Raw genomic sequence first — 16,441 nt, 5'->3', positions numbered from 1 at the left:
TACCAGGTCAAGGCAGCATGTCAGTCACTGTGAAATCCCCATATCGCTCAAACCAAACACTTCATGTCAGATCTGGCAACCCGGCAGCGCACAAAACAAATTGTCCGTACATGCTGCTCCAGATCTGCAGAAGGTAGGACGCGGTACATTTCAGTATGAAAACAAACGGGAGGCTATAGATTATAAACCAATCCCCCTCTATCCTTCCCTCCTATATCCTTCACTCCCTCCTCCATCATACTTTTGTCCCTGCAACTCCAAGAGTGGGAATGAAAGGGAGAAATAAAAAGACTGAAGGACGGGGAGGAAAAAAGCAGCCAAGTTTGCCTTTCCAGAAAGAGCAAGCTAAATGTGCAGTGGTGCGTTAAATTGATTGCAGACACATGCTATAGTGAGCCACATCTCGTAGGGGATAGGGTCCTCGACTCAGCGTGGGTGCAGAAAGAAAAAGAAGAAAATAAATAATCTTTTTTTTCTTCGCAGTATATAATTCCCATTTTGAGCTATCGTGTTCTCTCCTTGTCCCAGTTTCACTGAAAACCTCACTCATAAGATGAGAGGTGGTTTAGGGGCTGCCTCTCTTTGGTTGCTTTCTGTATTTTGTGTGACTCCATGTCCTGATAACTGTGAAATGCAGCGTGGGCTGCGAGCGACTTTGCCCTTTTTAGGTATTTCGAAATGACCGAGAGAAAAAGAGAGCAGTTTGGGGAAGAACAAGCAAGGATGATGATGTCATGGCGTTAGCTGTTTCTGCAGGGCTGGACAGAGGGATGGAGGGACAGAGGGATAGAGGGGAGGATGAAATCTTTATGAGAAGCAGCTGTTGGGGAGAGGCAGGCAGGCAGACCTCCAGAGCACTATAGCAGCAGTCAGCCAACAGCTCGCTGACAACAACTCAGAGGCCTGATAAAGCTAGCTGCGAAACACTGACAGCACCACCTGCATACAGTGTGATGAAGCTAATTCAACCCCGACAGCAAAACTTTGTCAGATTATCACCAAGAGGTAACACTTAAAGATAACAAGCACAAAGAGCTCAATGACAAAGATACAGACCAATACGGCTGACTCACCATATCACTGTCTGAGCTGATACTGTCTACACTTGCATTGCACTGTAAAGAGTATTAGACAGAGCATTTTATAGTTTATGAATAGCTGTGTTTCCATCACAGTATTTTGATGTATCGCTTTAGAAAAGCTGTATGGAAACGGCAAAACTCGATAAAACTTCCTCAATTGCAGAAAGAGATTTTATGTACGCTTGAGATGTTTTTTGCCTTTGTTTGGATTATGGAAACGCCTTTGCCGAATAAATTCTGAAGTAGCAAACATTTAACTCACATGAGTCATCAGCTCTTTCATCTGTCTTCTCAGATATTCCCATGACGTGCAAATGCTTGTATTCATCTCCAGAAAACGAAAACTTAGCCAATACTAGCTGACATGAAAGAACAATCAAAACTTGCCCAATTGAAACAAATCCCTGAAGACCTCTCTCCATTGTTCTCTTGTACATGGTTAGATGGCCGATCTCTACTTCTTCTGTTTACTGGCGGATTACAGCCATGCGTAGCCTATAGCACCAACTTCTGACAAAACTACGCTATAGCCAACAAGCTGAGTTTATTCGCTCCAAACCAGTTGATGGAAACGCGCCTAATTCATTTTTTTTTTTTTACAACATTTCAAAAGTTTGCTTAAAATTTGCTTGATAATTATTGGAAACACGGCTAGTGACAATAGGATTCACACGTCACAAGTCCTGACAACGGAGCTGTTGTTAACGCATAACTGACACATGAGGAACTCATCGTGGAAACTGTGGTGTGTGTGTGTGTGTCATGACATTGCCATTGAATGAGTCCAGGCTGATTCTTTTACTCCCTCTGTGAATCCAACATCGTGTGAGTTCAGTATAACAAATAACAGTTAGGCCAAGTGTCATCTGTGAAAGGCCTGCATGTGTGTCCCGCTGAGTAATCTGTGTGCTGGCTAACATATTGTACATAAGTGTGCCAAGTCCTTGTAAATCACAGATTCATTTACGACCAGAGAAAGATTTTGGAGTCAATGTAGTGGCCTGTTCTGGGGAGACCTGACGTCTGGGGGACCCTTGGTCTGTGAGCCAATTGGAAAAGACCATAGGGTCCCTAGATGTGTGATGTGTGTGTATCTGACAGTTACACTAATCATAATCAACCTGACTCAAATGGCTCCTGAGAATGAAAGTGTCAGAATGATTGTCAGACGATTGGGCTGTTCGTCCATCTGTCCAACCCTATTTATCCTAATGCGTTGTTAGTTTTCTGACTCCTCATCTTTTGCCACTAGCAGCTAAAAATGTCCAACACTTCTGATGCTCATTGAATTAATGAATGAATTCCTTAATAGTTCTAACTGTACACATTAACAAGTTACATGCTAAACATTAGCATACTGTATCAGCACGCTGTAGTTGCCGTTTAGCCCAAAAAACAGCTGAGCCAAAGTATTGTTAAAGCATACAAGCAGCTATAGCTAAAGCTGCTTGTATGCTTCATCAGAAGTGTTTGTCAGATGGTTGAACAGAATGGGAAACAGCATTCACACTCACTTCACACAGCTATTGGCCAGGTGTGTGGAGTTGAGAAAGTAAGCAGTGTTTGAACTTCTTTCTCAAGCTCTTCTTTTACTCTTTACACAGCTTGTTCTATCAATTTGGATGTGTATAAACTAGTGGGCAACATGCATTCTTTTTAATAGCTATCAGAGAGCGACTCCTCTGGTTGCTAAAAGAAGTCTGATTGTATAGAAGTCTATGAGAAAATGAGCCTACTTCTCTCTTGATTTATTACTTCAGTAAACATTGTAAACATGAGTTTATGGTCTCAATCTCAATCAAGTCTTCTTCAATACAGCATGATGTTCATTTAGTAAATGATGGTCCCATTTAGAGTCAAATAGACCATAAAGCAGGAGATGCTTTAGGGCACTGATTGACAGGTTGCTACTACGGCGTTGTCCGCTCTGGGTGTTGTCCCTGTTTTTGTCTTTGAATTTTAACCCTTTCACAGTGTGTTTTCAGTTCATGAAAGTTAATTGTAACATTTTTGGTCGCCTAAAAATGTCTTATGTACTTAGCTCCACCCTCTCGTGCCACTTCTGGTTGCAAAAAAATAAGATGGTGACGGCCAAAATGCTCAAAACTCAAGGCTTCAAAACGGCAGTCCACAAACCAATGGGTGACGTCACAATGACTACGTCCACTTCTTATATACAGTCTATAGTACAAACAAGTGCAACACTACGATTGCCTTCCAGGAGAGACTGTCTGAAAATGTGCACCATTATCCCCATATTTAAACTGTTATCACGTCTCGCCCCTCTCTATGACGGCAGGCTTTTCACCCGCCTTCGCAAATGGCTGTTCGGAACAGTAAACAAGACTTGCCTTCCGACAAGGTCCGAAAATACAGAGCTGATATGCCCCAAAATAGCCACTGTTTAGCAGATCAGCCCGTGTCATACCAGTATCTTACTTGCTCACATACACAATCCCCCTTTGGGATAGGTGGTGCTAGTGGATAACTGAGCTCCTATTTATTACAGCAAGACAACATCATGATTCAGCCATTAAGCCTAAACAAACAAACAACATCCCTGTCTCAGCGGTATATGTGAGTGCATGTTTACTGCATAAGAATCTGTCCATGGCCAGATACCCAGTGTCCATCCGCTGATAGAAATCCCCCACAGGGTTTGTTATGCAACTGATGCTTGGCTCCGATGCCCTGCCTCTGACCCCGACTGCTGCTATCTCTATCTAGTAAAGGCTTCAAGGCATTTAAGATTGTGTTCTGTTCACTGAACACCAATCCTTTTTCATCTGAGACTGGGACTGGAGGTTATCCTTTATGGCATATGCTGGTGTGATGTTGTTTTTTTATCTGAAGGTCATTAGGAAAATAAGCTAAAATCAGCAATAGTCAACAGGTGATTTTGAGTATAGATAGAAGGACTTCTCAAAATGAAAAGGTATGACTGTCTCTTTGAATATCAAACAGAAATATTGTGAGTTATTTCCATTCTCTGCTGCTGAACAATACCACTTCCTCTGCCACAGTGTCCACGGCCTGTCACACCGTCACAGGGCTAGGGATGAAGAGAAGTTTCCCGTGATGTTTTTATTGGCCTCAGCAGATGGCTTCCCTCAGCCTCTGCATTGTTACGTTGGCCGTCTTGCTCTGAGGGTCAGGGTTAACAATAGTTGCCAATAGCTGTAGGAGACAAAAGCCTTCGCCGCTCCCAAAAAGAGTTTCCGCAGTAACCGAACGCTGTAAAACCGGCAATGCTGTCAAATTTACTGCTTTTTACGAGATGCGAAGACACTACTACTTGTCAGGTTCAGGCGATAGTGGGCTAGCACTGTCTTGAATGTATGAGTCAAGTTTTAGCCCAGAAAGTCTTACATGTGTGAAAATACCAAACTACCATTTAAGGCACTAGATTCTCTCTGAACGGCGCTCTCTGTTTTGGCCTTGGAGCTCCAAACAATGAGGTGGGACAGCCTAAAAGCCTACACTGTTTTCACAGCGCAACAGTACACTTGTATTATTCTTTGCAATATCCACTTTCCTCTTTAGTTTTGACAACCCCTGTCTCCCCAACCCCCCTCTCCCATCTTTCCTCTCCCCCTGTGATATCCAACACCCTCCCCAACCTAGAGAAAAATTAAACTGTAAAACTAGGAGGCTCTATACATTCTTTATAGTCCCCCTTACCCACCCTCCTTTCCATGCAGGATTTCTGTTCTTCATTTCTGTGTTGGGTTTTAGTAAGGAGAAAAGAATCAGGAGGGGGAGGAAGGGAAAAAAATCGGTTGATGTTTCCCCTCAAACATGTGACCTCTGCTCGGCTCACAGCTGAAAATAATTTGGGCCTACAGGCCGGTGGATGGCTGACGCACACCCTCCTCCTCCTCTCTCTGGGGGGCTAGGCCTCCGGCTGATGGGGGGGCTAAAGACAAAGCAATGGAGGGCTGTAAGTTGAGCCGCGAGCAAAACTAGAAGATAAAAAATGACACATTGTACTTTTTCGTCTTCTTCTTGTCAGAGGAGACCGCAACTTTTCCGTAGTGTCCATTTGTTCTTTCATTCTGGAAGAGAAAAAAGGAAAAGCCCGGGATCATTCCAAAACACTGGACCCAAAGGGCCAATTATGTTGTTAACGCAGGGAAGAGTTCAGCTATTTGGCTGCAATTTTCTTTACGTAATCTGCCGAAATTGTGGCTTTTTTCTGACTGCCAGTTGGGACAACAATTTGTGGAATTTGGCTGAATTAGGCTCACATTCCCGACATAGTGGGGGGGGCAAGGGAGAGAAGTGAAAGGGTTAGCTAATGCAGGTTTATTGGGAGAGGATTGGAAGGGGGGGTTTGGGCCAGGTCGTGCTCAGGAAATGTTTAACGGCCTACGGATACCCTAAAGTATCCCAGCACATCTGGTTGAAGTCACATTCAGAATTTGGTCCGAAGTATGGACGGTTTGGCAAGATGTGTAGGTCTATGTAGGTGTGTTTTTATACGAGGTTTTGTGTGTGGGTATGCAGCCGGGTGGCAAAGCATGTATTAGTGTCTCTGTGAATTTACTTAAGAACAAATGTGTGACTACCTGCCAACAGGAGTTAGCCCTGACCTCTCCCCCTCTCTTATGTTATAACCACATCTGTGCCAGACAGAGGCTAGGCCCTTCTGCTCCATGCCAACCCTCCACCAGCTTTTACAGGCCAAGCCATGAAGCGCTGTGCACCAGCGGCTCTAATTCGATGTTACATACGGATGGTCTTGCAATGGCTCCAAGTGGATCTGGTTTCATTATACTCTGACAAATGGACCAAGCAATCATTTTTCTCCCCCCTTCACAGTCGCCTTGGCACTACTTGTCCGTAATAAAGAACAGAGGGAAATGTGTAGCGCTGGAAGACACACTGCATATTAAGGAAGTTATTTTCTGGAATGAAAAGGAGAGTTTGCGGAGAGGATCTGAAGTGCAAAAACAAAATGTGTGCGCAGTACTTGAAAATACTCCAGAAATCTGTTCTGGAAAAGACGAGACACTGAGTGATAACCTTAAAAAGAGTTGAACCCGGTGCCCTTGTTTTCCTAATGGAGCTTGATTATATTACAGTGTGCAGTTTTTAGTATATTCCATAATGTTTTCCATAATGCCACATAGGTGCTGGAACCTAATGTGTGTTTATGCCAGTTGGCTTTTGTTTGGAGCTGTATCCTCCAATTACTAATCAAGTGGGGTTTTGCCAGTTTTGGGGGGAAGGCGTGCAACCTGTGAGGTCTGCTTCTCTGCAGCTTGGTTCAGAAAATGAGTTTTGCTGGCCACAGAAACGAGAGGTTTGAGCTATTTGGTAGTTTACACTTACACACTGGAGTTACATTTTTTTTCTTCCCCTAAGGGAGTCCTGGGGAAGCAGCTCTTCTTTTGACCTAAGCCTCATTTGTCAGTCTGTATGTCCGCCTATTTTTATGTATCATCTCCATATATTTAGCTAAAACAAAACACAAGCTGGAATATTTTTCAACTGTTCAAATTTATGCTCTGTAACAGTTTGACTTGTAAATGTTTTTCTTTGCAACTTCCTGACCTATAAGCTGAAATATAGGTCTGCTTTGCATTCACATGTCAACCAACTTTTACCATCCACGCAATGCACTCACCCTATTATACAAATATATTGTGCTAACGGACTGTGTTTGTCTTTGTGTCACTGTGCAGGATGCCAGCTGCTAGCACCATGACCGGTGGGAGGGCCCTGCTGCTCTGTACAAACACTGACAACTGTATCTACCAATCAGTCAACGGGTACGTACCTCAAAAGCCAATCAAATATTTTTTTATATTTTCTGATTCAGTGTCTAGTAGTAATAATTAAAGTCCAACATGTCAGTGCTACAATAAATACTATGGTAATTGAACATGCTATTGTCAAAGTCTCCCTGAACAATGACAATGGTCAAGACAATGAATCACCTATTCATCACAGTACTGGCTGGTTGGTATTGCTAGTGCTACTGTGTCTCGTAGTGAGATTCCCCCATGCTGCTGCTTTCCATCACAAAGCTTTGCCTCTTTGTAAGGAGGAAGAGCAACACTTCCTCCTGTTTTGTGCCAGAAAGCTACCTCACGATATCCTGTGAAATCAGATCAGCCAGTAGAGGCTGCCAATCCTCTTGGTAGTGGCCTTGTTTGTTTATAGTAAAAGGGCAAGGTTATGTCGGAGTGCTATTCATTTTATAAAGACCAGATGCTTGACTCGCTATCTGAGCATTTGTGAACCCTGGATGGAATTATTAGTTCAAATAATCAACAACTACGTTAAAAAATCTGGTTGCTGAAAGGAAGTAAAGAGTGTGTATTGAGAAGTAAACTATGACTCACAGAGCACAACGCAGTAAGAGACAACTGACCACAAAAGCTAAACACTCTTTTTTTGCATGCTCGTAACAGTGCTTATGATGTTAAATGTTGAGTGTTGTTGAAGTTTTGGGTCAATTCAGCGTGTATGATGCAACATCTGGTTGGGAGCTCTCCAGAACTGAAAAAAGTAACTCCGATGATGCCATCGGCGTTATCTCAGCTTGGGTTTGAGACTAAAGTCTGCATTACTAACCTGAGGTGTAGGGTTTCAAATTAAATTGCATTATGGAAATTGTAGGGTCCAACTTTTTTTTTCTATTTGACCCATACTAGAGACTGAAAGTCAATATATTTCAGCCTCTGCTGCCTTAAGGGTCCAGTGTGTAGGATCTGGCAGTATCTAGCAGTGAGGTGAGGAGATTGCAACCAACTGAAGCCTCTCCGCTGTGCTAAGCTTGTTGGAGAGCTACGGTGGCCGATATGAAAACGTGAATGGGCAAGAGAGAAAGCTGCGGCGATGGGAGCGAGTAACGTTATCGACCCTGGCCCAAGCAGGAAAAGTTAACAGAGTTCGGTTTGTCCGTTCTGGGCTACTGTTGAATCATGGCAGTGCAACATGGCAGACTCCGTGGAGAGAGGGCTCGCTCCCTATGTAGATATGAACGGCTCATTCTAAGTTAACGAAAACACAACGATTCTTATTTTCAGGTGATAATACACTAAAGAAAACATACTTATTAATATTATATTCCATTTCTGCCAATAGATCCCACTAATTCATACACACTGGTCCTTTAATACCTCCAACTTTATATAAATATACTAAATTGCACTAAACCTAACTAATTACCTTTTAAAATATGCCAGAACTGAGTTGCCATTTGATCCACCAAGCTGTCCAAAAACATGCTTTGTCAGACAGGAAGGTGAAGCCACAGCATAACCTTATTTGATCTGATGACCTTTTAACTTTTAGTTGGGGCAAAATACCTGCTGCAGGATGTGACAAGAGCCTATACAGTAGTTCACTTTACTCTGCCATCTTATACATCTCTACAGATTCTTCTCCACATGTTGCTCAGGCCTAAACTGCACTTTGCCCATAACCATCATATAGTTCTGTACTGCTCTTAACCAAGCTGGAGACACGCCTTTCCATTAGGGTCAGCAGTATAACAATAGCAGAGCTAGAGAGCAGAGCAGAGTTGGCCATCTGGCATCTAGATACTGTTACTGCCCCCCTGCTGCTACTGTCTAATGCCTCTCTGACCACTCTCTATAGACCCTTCTGTCATCCTTGCAATATTCATTAGTGCTATTTAGATTATAATGAAGGGATTTAGGTTTGTGACAATAACAGGGATTGTCTAGTAGAAGGTTTAAATATCTGTTGTTTTTTAGGGTCTGCCGTGTTACTGTAGCTGCCATTGCTTAGTACATTTCTCTTTGGGAATCAAAAGTTGATATATATATGCAGGAATACAATTAAAAGAAGTTTCATTTCAGACCCTTTCTCTTATCCGTTGATCCTGTGTCAGCTCAGCTGGTTAGAGATGCTTTTGTGCCTCCTTCTGTCCTCAGTGACCCTCATCTCCATGCTCCACCCATCCTCGGCTGGAGGTGATAGAAAAGCTTTCCATACTGCCCATTTTTTTAAATATCTGCCTTTCAATCTCTCTTAATCACAAACAAGTGTTTTCGTTTGAGATGGGGAGAAATCAACTATTAATTTCCTCCTCCATCTGCTCCACTTAACTCCATCACTCGACCCCCCTGCCTTCTCCTGTTCTCCTTTACTTGGCTTTTCTATTTGACCTAGTTTTTCCACTCCGTTGCTTCATGCTTAATAAAAACTGCTGTTTCAACCGAGGGACACTAAAGGAGAAAGAAAGGGGGAAGGGAGAGAGAGGGGCCAAACTAATAAAACCCAGAGCAATTTAAAAGACAATTATTTGGTTTCCTCGTTGGTCATAGTTACAGTTGTTGTTCTTTTCTTTAGGGGTCTCTGAGGAAACTTGAATCGGTAATTTCCCCCTGAGATTTCCTCTGGATTGCATGACTGTTGGTTTTCACATCTAGCAATGTCATCAGATGTCACAAGGCCGCGTTTCCTCTGTTTGTTGGAAATTCAATCATTTGATGAATGGTCTTTGGGCCAAGACAAAGATTTGAGGGGTTGGGAGTAGAAAAGAAAAGATGCACGTCTACACTTCGGCCTCTCCCCTCTTCTGTGTATACTTTCATCTCCTCTCCAGAAATAGCTGTGTGTGTGTGTGTGTGTGTGTGTGTGTGTGTGTAGCTTGTAAACTTTGACCCCGAAACCCAGAGTTCAAACAGTCATGACCCAGTAATCTTCCAGTGAGTGACTCACAGCTGAAACAGAGGCACCAAACAGACGTCTGAGCTCTTTTAACAAGAATTCTTGTTTACCTCATTAAACAAAGATCTATCTGGACGTAATTGTAAGTGCTGACGTTGCGTGGCCAATTATAAGAGCTATGGGGAGCTTAGCTATGTAGACTGAAGGCTGCAACTGACATTTCTATAAAATTAATTTCACTATAAATTATCAGAGTTGACAACAGTGCTTTCTCCCTATGTTTATTTGGTTTTAATTAAATACACATCGGTTGGTTAGCACTGTGCCCTTACTGATAGGAGACTCTTTGCATGGTTTGCTTGTTTGTTTGGGTTTAGTTTGTTCCCTCCACACAGTCCATCTTGTGATTGACAGCCTGTTCATCTTGAAACAGTGTGTGTTCCATTTTTCCCTATACGATATCCAGAACATTAATATAGCAGCAAACCATTTGCAATGTAAAGATATAGAGGAGTAATGTCTATCTGAGTAGAGAATGAAGTCGCTCTCCCTCCGTGTGTGTTGTCATTCGAGCTTCTCTGTGCTTTGTTGACCTTTTAGTGCTTGTGAGCGTGCCCCACTGGCTAGCTCACTGTCGCCGCTCTGTACTGTGCTCATACAGCGGTTAAAACTGATAACGCCGTTCCGACCAACGGCGTTGTCGCATAGCACCCTCCGGCTCAACTGGTACCACGTTGAGAGCCGTGTGGAGGCAATACAAAATGTTCTGAATTTCGACTTTAGCGCCTTTAAGTTTGATTCTAATATACTATGTTTTGACACATATGGAAACAGCCATATGCTTGCATGCTTTTCCTTTTGTTTTGTATCGCCTCTGTATATATGTCAAGTGTATGCTGATTTTTCTGTGTGTGGTTCTCCTCTAGGCTCCAGTGTTGTGGCTTGAAGCTCGGGGAGGCTCCGTCGTCTGCGGTGCCCCAGCGCCAGGAGGTGTGCGGGTCACCAGGGGACAGAGACAGGAGGGATACTTCTGTGTCCACCAAGCGTCCCCTCTCCCCTCTACTCAGCCTGAGCGACAGCCCGGGTCCTCCTGACACCATGCTGGCCCACAGGAGAGCCCCCACCACCACCGACCCGCGGACTCCCAACATGGAGAACGGGCTGTGTGGCAAGCTGAACAACAAGAGCCCAGCGGCAGTCAAGACTGCCAGCATCCGTGATAAGATCTCACAATGGGAGGGCAAAAAGGAGCCTGCCCCGCTAACCCCTACAGGGACATGTCCTCTCAGCACGACACAGAAGGAAGTTGAGACTGTGAGGAAAAAGGAATCTAAAGCGTCAGAGGTCCAAAGGACAGATAGCAAGAGGTTTGTCGGCTGGGACAGACAAGACTCAGGGAAGGAGAATGTTGGAAAGCTGGGCGATTCGAGGCCTAAATCTCCGGAGGGCCCAGCCAACAAGGACAGAGAGGTGATCCTAGAGAGGGGATTTCGGGCTTCCAAGCCAACAGAACAACCCCAAGACAAGAAAAGTGTTTTAACTCACGTTAAGAAACTGGAGAAGGCAACAAAGGAGGTTCCTGACAGACCTTCTCTGGCATTTCCAGGGAATTACTTCTGCCCTCCTTCAAAGGAGGAGCTGGAGGAAACAGAAAAGAGAGCCAACGAGCCCATTTTTGGGACTTTTGACGTTGTTCGGCCTGGCGGGTCGCGGAGGAGGAGGGAGGGGGATCCAGAGAACGTTTACAGTGAGCCAGGTGCTCCGTCTATAAACCCTCTGCCTAAACCTCAGAGAACCTTCCAGCATCACACCCCTCCCACTACCCCAGGCTCAGGGCCTGGCTCGGGGAAGGGAAGGAGGAACTTGCCCCCTTTGCCCTCCATTCCTCCTCCACCTTTACCCACGTGCCCACCACCTGGAGTTTGCAGGAGACCCTGGGCTGACAAACCCCGGGACAGTAATAACAGGTAAGAGAATGCGAAGATAGAATTAAAGATATGGGCAGCCATGAATAGTTTCAACGATTTATTTCAGAAAGTATATGAACGGTAGTCAACGGCGAGAGACAATTATATTTATCCCATTTTTATCCGAATTGCACCGTGAATCACACATGATATTTGTCAATTCAAAAGATCATTTTGCAAGTCACACTTCATCGTAAGTTTGACGTAGTATCATTTAGTTTGGTGTGAAACCGCTCAGTGGACCACATCTCTCGTCTCGCACAACAAACGTCGCCAACACTAGCTAGCTAGCTAACTTAGCTATGACTCCTAGTCTTTTTATCAGCCAAGAAGAGAAAGAACGAGCGAGACCCGTTGCCCGGTGTGAGTACATCCCAGTACAAAACACACAGGCATCGTAACTTCAGCGAGAGAGACGTCACTTATGCAAATTTTGGATGTTTAGTCTTTCTAATTACATATTTTCACAGTCTGATACTTCAACAGGTTTAAAACAAACTGCGACTTTCTTGACTTGCAAAATTATGTTTCAGTAAATTGACAAACATCATATACTGTAAGTGATTCATGGGGCAATTCAAACAGAATAATAAAAAAATGTCTCTTAAAGTTGCTTTTGGAATCAGTGATGGCTCTGTGTATCCTCTGACCCTTCCCCCACCACCATCACCAACCAAACACTGACGTGAACAACATCTCCCACATCTGCTGTAAATCAAAACCACCGGTGACATCATCCTGTTTCTAAATATCCTAAAAGAATGAGCTCATTGGTTGGATCTGAGGAATGTACACATCAACTCATTCCTCTTTCCAAAACTCTGCCGGACGAGGAGAACAACATGCAGAGTGGTGTGAGTCATGTCAAAGAGGCCCTTTGATTTTTTCAAGAATTTAAGCCTTGACAGTAAAAATGATTGTACAAGGCCCGTGGCTTCTATCACAAATGAGTCGTCGAGCATTTGCAAATGTAAAAATGTGTGCAAAGTCTGAACCAGAATCTGAATCACGAATCCTGCCAAGAGCAATTAACATGTTGGAGTCTTCTGAGTAGTACTCAAATTCATATGGTTACAGTCAAACAAACAGAGTTCTGTAAGGAAACCAAAAAATGTGAACTCTGCAGTATTGGAGAACATCTATTGTTCACTTTCTCAGTGGTTTGAATTCTTGTTTGGAGTTTGGCTTGGATCTGTTACATTCCATACCATATGTGGAGGCCTCACTCTGCTCAAGTGTGCTGTGTCAAGCCCTTTGTTTGGTCAGGATGTCTTTCTCTAAGTGTCCGTTGTAGTGGGCATTTTTGTGCGTGTTAACAAATACGCTACCAGTTTATTAAGCACACCTAGCTTCACCCAATGCCGTGCAGCAGCTCTGCAATTAAAGCAGCAGCGGGTAGAAATGGAGCAAATATGATTAAAACAAGTTAATTTTATAAAATGCTCACTATATCCTGACAGGAGTGCCTCTGTGTCCTCCGGTGTCCTCCGGTGCTCCTAACGGCATCTGCAAGAATTCACAGACCGAAGGAAAACAACCAATCAGAGCCGAGCTGGAGCCTTGCCGTCTCTGAGCAGCTGTCAATCACTCGCAAACTCCGATCAAACGGTCAAACTAGGCAGCGCTGATCAAATATGAATCAATATTCTGTTACTGTAATGCCTATTTCTCGCCTCAAATAGTTGGACTGTTTGATCGGAGTTCGTGAATGATTGACAGCTGCCTCCGTTGAATGAACAGCCAATAGGAACACTCTCTCTCTGAAATGACCTGTGATTGGCCACGGTCTCCCATCACAGGCTAGATTTTTTTAAAGCCTGAAAACAGAGCCATCAGGAGGTGCAGAAGTCTAGTTATCTCTCAGAACACTTTAATTACAACATGCTGAAAGGTTATTATCGAATTCTTGCCCAATGATGCCCAACACATTCTGCCTACTGACGCTTTAATCCTACTTTTGTAAAGCTTATAATGTTCATGTTTTGTTCAAACTCTGTCAGAAAGGTGTTTATTTAACTTCATGGTCATTTACTTTGCTTAACTTTATTTTATATATCAGGAACAATGCAAAATAGTTGACATCATTATGATGCACAGTTTTCACATGCCCTACCTAAGGAAGTCAAAGTGAAAGTTAAAAACAAACGAAATACAAGACAAGGCAGCAGCGTTGCCAGATGTACGATAACTATCCTATTTGTACGATACTTTTTTTTTTAGTCTGCGCTGTCTGATTTTAATCCATTTCCGGATGAATCCTACGTCTTTGTTTACACATCACTTCTTACGTGACCTCATTGTGTTAGCTGTGATGTTGATGAACGTGACGCGCGTGCACGCCTGCTCCACGCTCATATGAAGAGAGTTTGCACGAGAGCTAGCTTCGAATGCAGCAGTAAGCCCCCCTTATTTATTAGTTTATGGCCTTAACTGTTTTCATGCACTATATGAACAGGCTTCCAGTCGTGTTGTCTTGTAATTTAATTTTGTAATAGTAGGCTATTACAAAAATTGTCAGACTGATGGAGTTATGGACCGATGCCCCCTTCCACACATCATAGCTGCTTGCTGTAAAAAAACAACAACAACAAAAAACGCTGTGGGTAGTTTTGTAGACGTGTCAAAAAGTTGTTTACATACGTAAAATTACACGTTTACGCCTATTTGTTAATGTGGTTATGACTCGTGTACAATAATATTCCTGAAAATACGATCATTTTAAGCCTCTGGTGTGATACTTTAACATTTCCCATCTGGCAACGCTGCAAGGAAGACCGCATTACAAATCATACAACAAGAGGGGGAGAAAACATTTGTTACTATAATTCAATCCAATAGAGCAACACTGAATATGATAAGCTTCAGAAAGGCAGGATTCATTGCAAGGCTGTTGCTTTGTATTGCAACGGATGTAGCAAGCTGTACCCAACTTAGTTTAATATATATATGTGCATGCATGTGGGAACGCGTGCAACCCATGGATGCTTGTGTGCACTTCGTTCTACTTGGCTTTAATCTTTGGCAGTGATGAAACACAGATGTGGTCATTCAGATGTGGCGACTGGCAAATGGTAACATCAGTTTTCCTGCTTGGCATATCAAACATTCTTTAGAGCATCAACAGGATCACTCAAATATCCCTCCTTCCTCTTCTTCTTTTCTATCTGGCGTGCAAGTCTCCTAAAGTTTTGAAAATCCTCTGTCCACCAGGAAGTCCTACGAATTTGAGGATCTGCTCCAGTCGTCTACAGAAAGCTGCAGGGTGGACTGGTACGCTCAGTCCAGACTGGGCCTAACACGCACTTTATCAGAAGAGAATGTCTACGAGGACATCATAGGTAAACAATACATATCACACTTTTATTCTTCCATTAACAATGATGAATCTTCCACGAACAGCTGCATCTGTTAAAGTTCCTGACGTGGTTTCAAAATGTTATCAACTCTGTATTCGCTAAACCTGAAAAACATTGTTAAATACTGTACTGTAGGTAGGTTGTCCTACTTTCTATACTAGTGTTTCCCAAACTTTTTTCTGGGGACCAACTTCGCGACCCAATTCACAATAGGCCTTATCTATAAATCGCGAGAAGAGCGAATTTGTGCATAAATGAATATTCCTGACCATTTTTACTGCCGTTTCCACATCATCTTATATTATCTTGAATAGGTAAACCAGCCATTTTTAAGAGACATACGTTTGATAAATCACCACTTTGTTTTATGCATGTGTTATTGAAAACATATACACATGTTAAATACTTTATAAATGAGACCAAATAAATGCATTTAAGGCCCAGACACACCAGCCTGACATCAACTAGCAGCGACGAAGGCCACCAGTTGCGTTGCCTCACGTCACTTTTGTTGTGGACAAAAAGTTGCGTTCGAACACACCGCAAACACTACAGCTGACGGCCAACTACCACGTACGTTCTGCGCCTGTGTGAGAGGAAATAACTCTCCACACCAGCAGGTCGCGGTAGCCTGTATTCGTCATTCAAAAAGGGAAACAGGAAGACCGAGGACGGCTGATATACAAGCCGTTGTTATGATACGTACATGAAATAAAGCGGCCTCTGACGACCATTTTCACACCACTCTCACTCACCACTTAGCTTCATTCCAGATGTTCATGTCGTTGTGAAAATATCCCTGTGTTGGAATGATCAGATGAGATGAAGATGAAAAATGAGAAGAGCCTTCTGTGTCCTCACTTCTGTTTCTCTTCTTGTGCACTGATTCGTTTAAGCTGAACAGCCAATCAGAGTGATTTCTCTCACCGCTGAGCTTCGCCACCGATTCAACATGCTGAATTGGCCAAAAAAACTCCGACACAGGCAAACTAGAGCTGACGGTGTGGGACACACCGCAAAAACTAGGCTGACGGACGCTCACCGACAGCCCAAACTGTCTGACGGCCGACTGTTGGCTTGGTGTGTCAGGGCCAGGGTACAGAATGTACGCTATCCTTTCATATTAGATTCAATGTTATAAGAAGGCGACAATTAGCAGAACAATAAGAACATTCAGGCTCCCTCATGTGGCTCAAAAGTGTACTGCAGATATAAATGTTAAAAAAAATTACGGAATAAATTCTGCTAATTTATTGCCGACCCTAACAAAATCTCCTGCGACCCACCTGTGGGTCCCGATCCAGTCTTTTGGAATGACTGTTCTATACCCTTCATACACTGCATGACCTTTTAGTTTCATTTCTCCAAACAGTGTGTGTCATAGAGT

At 43.3% G+C, this 16,441-nt stretch overlaps 1 protein-coding gene across 1 annotated transcript in view; it reads left to right on the top strand.

Annotated features, from left to right (window-relative positions):
- The window catches only part of LOC141766827 (DENN domain-containing protein 2A), a 42,417-nt gene that overhangs the window by 13,210 nt on the left and 12,766 nt on the right, over nt 1-16,441 (top strand). The window contains exons 2-4 of the mRNA XM_074633999.1: nt 6,770-6,856; nt 10,658-11,698; nt 14,909-15,036. Of these exons, the coding sequence (XP_074490100.1) occupies nt 6,771-6,856; nt 10,658-11,698; nt 14,909-15,036 (1,255 nt within the window). The 5' untranslated portion in view covers nt 6,770. The remainder of the gene's footprint in view (nt 1-6,769; nt 6,857-10,657; nt 11,699-14,908; nt 15,037-16,441) is intronic.

This window comes from Sebastes fasciatus, chromosome 4, assembly GCF_043250625.1.
Source record: "Sebastes fasciatus isolate fSebFas1 chromosome 4, fSebFas1.pri, whole genome shotgun sequence".
Classification (NCBI taxonomy): Eukaryota; Metazoa; Chordata; class Actinopteri; order Perciformes; family Sebastidae; genus Sebastes; species Sebastes fasciatus.
Note: the sequence above shows the minus strand (reverse complement) of the source record. Positions and strands in the feature narration are given on the sequence as shown.